The sequence below is a fragment of the Myotis davidii genome, unplaced genomic scaffold (assembly GCF_000327345.1).
Source record: "Myotis davidii unplaced genomic scaffold, ASM32734v1 scaffold954, whole genome shotgun sequence".
In the NCBI taxonomy this organism is placed as follows: Eukaryota; Metazoa; Chordata; class Mammalia; order Chiroptera; family Vespertilionidae; genus Myotis; species Myotis davidii.
The window spans coordinates 565589-568303 of record NW_006285487.1 but is presented as its reverse complement, the minus strand read 5'-3'; the positions used below and the strand labels follow the sequence as shown (position 1 = coordinate 568303).

At 55.5% G+C, this 2715-nt stretch overlaps 1 protein-coding gene across 1 annotated transcript in view; it reads left to right on the top strand.

Moving 5' to 3' along the window:
- ACAN (aggrecan) overlaps positions 1–2715 on the top strand; it is a 51877-nt gene that overhangs the window by 8558 nt on the left and 40604 nt on the right. The window contains exons 5-6 of the mRNA XM_015559171.1: positions 1102–1524; positions 2108–2282. Of these exons, the coding sequence (XP_015414657.1) occupies positions 1102–1524; positions 2108–2282 (598 nt within the window). The remainder of the gene's footprint in view (positions 1–1101; positions 1525–2107; positions 2283–2715) is intronic.

The window sequence follows — 2715 nt, the reverse complement described above, 5'->3', positions numbered from 1 at the left end:
GTTTCTCTCTCATCGATGTTTCTAACTCTCTATCCCTCTCCCTTCCTCTCTGTAAAAAACCAATAAAATATCTTTTAAAAAAATTTTTTTTCAAAAGAAAATTTAGACAAAAATTTTTTTATCTTATATTGTACATAATCTATGTAATAATTACTGCTAAATGCTAATTCTTGGAGGGACAGGAAAAAATGAATGATACAGAGTTGCATCCGTTTTATGGCAACAGTGACATAGCTCTTTTCGTGTTGCCTTCCACAGCCCAATCTTCCTCCATGAAAAGCATTATTTTTGCGAAAATGGTTAGGGTCTCCCCCAAAGCCTCTCTCGACCTTTCCATATCCTGACCACCCTTCTCGAAGTCGCCGCACGCTCATGCGTGGTCTCCTCATGAATGATTACCTGGCTCATTGCTGCCAGAAGCTGTAGTTCTCCCGTGTTTCATCCGTTCCACAAGCTCCCGCATCTTTCGAGAGATTTTCCCAGTTTCCCTTTACAGCAGATTGACATGGTCCCCATTGGCTGGTCAGTAAGGTGCTCAGCCAATAGGTGAGCAGGCGGCGGGCATTGACCCGGAAGAGATGCTGGAGCTGTGAGATGATTGGTTAATATCTTGTGCTATGACAGCTTTGCATTCTTTCGCAATCTGGAAACTGCATGGTCTCCTGTCCTATATAATAAAAGCGTAATAAGCTAAGTGTTTGACCGTTTGGTCAACGGCTCGACCAGTCGCTATGATGTGCACTGACCACCAGGGGGCAGATGCTCCAACAGGTAGGGTAGCTTGCTGCTGGGATCCTGCCAGTCGGGACTGGGTGAGAGGGCCAGACACGCCGTGGAGCCCTCCTGGGATCCCTCCCCGACTGACAGCCACCCTCCCCAACCCACTGACCCCCATGGGCCCTGATCGCGGGCTAGGCTGAGGGACCCTACCTGTGCACGAATTCGTGCACTGGGCCTCTAGTCATGAATAGTCACATAGACGAGGACCCCAAAATGGGCCTAGCAAGGTGCCAGGCACACAGTGGGTGCTTGCCTTCCCGAGCGGAGAAGGAGGTGGCACTGACGCTCGCCTCCCACCTCTCATGCCCAGGATGAGCGGCTAACGCTTGCCTCTGTCCCCGTGCCCAGGTGAAGACTTTATCGATATCCCAGAAAACTTCTTCGGGGTGGGTGGCGAGGAGGACATCACCGTGCAGACGGTGACCTGGCCCGACGTGGAGCTGCCCTTGCCCCGGAACATGACGGAGGGCGAAGCCCGCGGCAACGTGATCCTCACGGTGAAGCCCATCTTCGGCGGCTCCCCCACGGCCCTGGAGCCCGAGGAACCCCTCACCTTGGCCCCCGACATCGAGGCCACCGCCTTCCCTGAGGCTGAGAACGGGACTGGAGGGGCCACCAGGCCCTGGGCCTTTCCCGGGGCGTCCACGCCTGGCCTGGGCCCCTTCACCGGCGAAGACCTGGTGGTGCAGGTGACCGCAGCCCCGGGTGAAACCCAGGTCCCCGGGCAGCCGCGATTGCCAGGGGGTAAGTGCCCACTCCTCAGGGGGCTGGAGGGGGGCCAGGTGGAAAGGACTTGGCCTGGGGGTGTCTACCTTCAACGAGACCTAGGACAAGTCTCTCCTCTATGATTCGGTCCTTCTTATTTGTCAGATAAAGAAATAGGCCAGCCCTAGCCGGTGTGGCTCAGGGGATAGAGCGTCGGCCTGTGGACCGAAGGGTCCCGGGTTCGCTTCCGGTCAAGGGCCCATGCCCAGGTTGCGGACTCAATCCCCAATAGAGGGTGTGCAGGAGGCAGCCGATCAATGATTTTTCTCTCATCATTGATGTTTCTATCTCTCTCTCTCTCCCTCTCTCTTTAAAATCAATTTAAAAAATTTTAATAAAAATAAAATAGAATTTGAATTTCACTGTGCACATGGCCTGGGAAGAGGATCGGAAGGAGGGAATGAAGGCAGGGGTGAAGGGAGGCCATGCCTCAAGAAGCCAGGGCTCCCTCCACGCCCACAAAGCCTTGAGAACCGGGCACCGTGGGCACCGGCGTTGTGGCACCCGGTCCATGCCCTGAGCCCGCTCTGTCTCTCCCTCTCTCCCTGTCCTCCCCGCCCAGGGGTCGTGTTCCACTACCGCCCCGGCTCTGCCCGCTACTCACTGACCTTCGAGGAGGCACAGCAGGCCTGCCTGCGCACCGGGGCGGTCATCGCCTCGCCCGAGCAGCTCCAGGCCGCCTACGAAGCAGGCTATGAGCAGTGTGACGCCGGCTGGCTGCAGGACCAGACCGTGAGGTGAAGGCCTGGCCAGGCTCCCCTCCCAGCCCCTACCCAACCTGGAGAGGTCAGGCTAGGGGAGCCAGAGCCCAGCCCTGCACCCAGGGCAGAGAAGGCACCTGCTACACAGCAGGTTAATTAATTAATTCATCAGTGACTCCTGGCTGCTCCCTTAATTACTTCCCCCAGGATCGAAGCATATTCGGAGAGGGTGGCATTAAGTCCTAGGTCAGCATCAGCCTGGGGACTGAAGGGTCCTGGGTTCGATTCCTCCTGGTCGGGGCACATGCCTGGGTTGCGGGCTCGATCCCCAGTAGGGGGCGTGCAGGAGGCAGCCAATCAGTGATTCACTCTCATCATTGATGTTTCTATGTCTCTCTCTCCCTCTCCCTTCCTCTCTGAAATCAATAAAAAATATCTTTTTACAGATCTTAAAGAAAAAACACAAGAT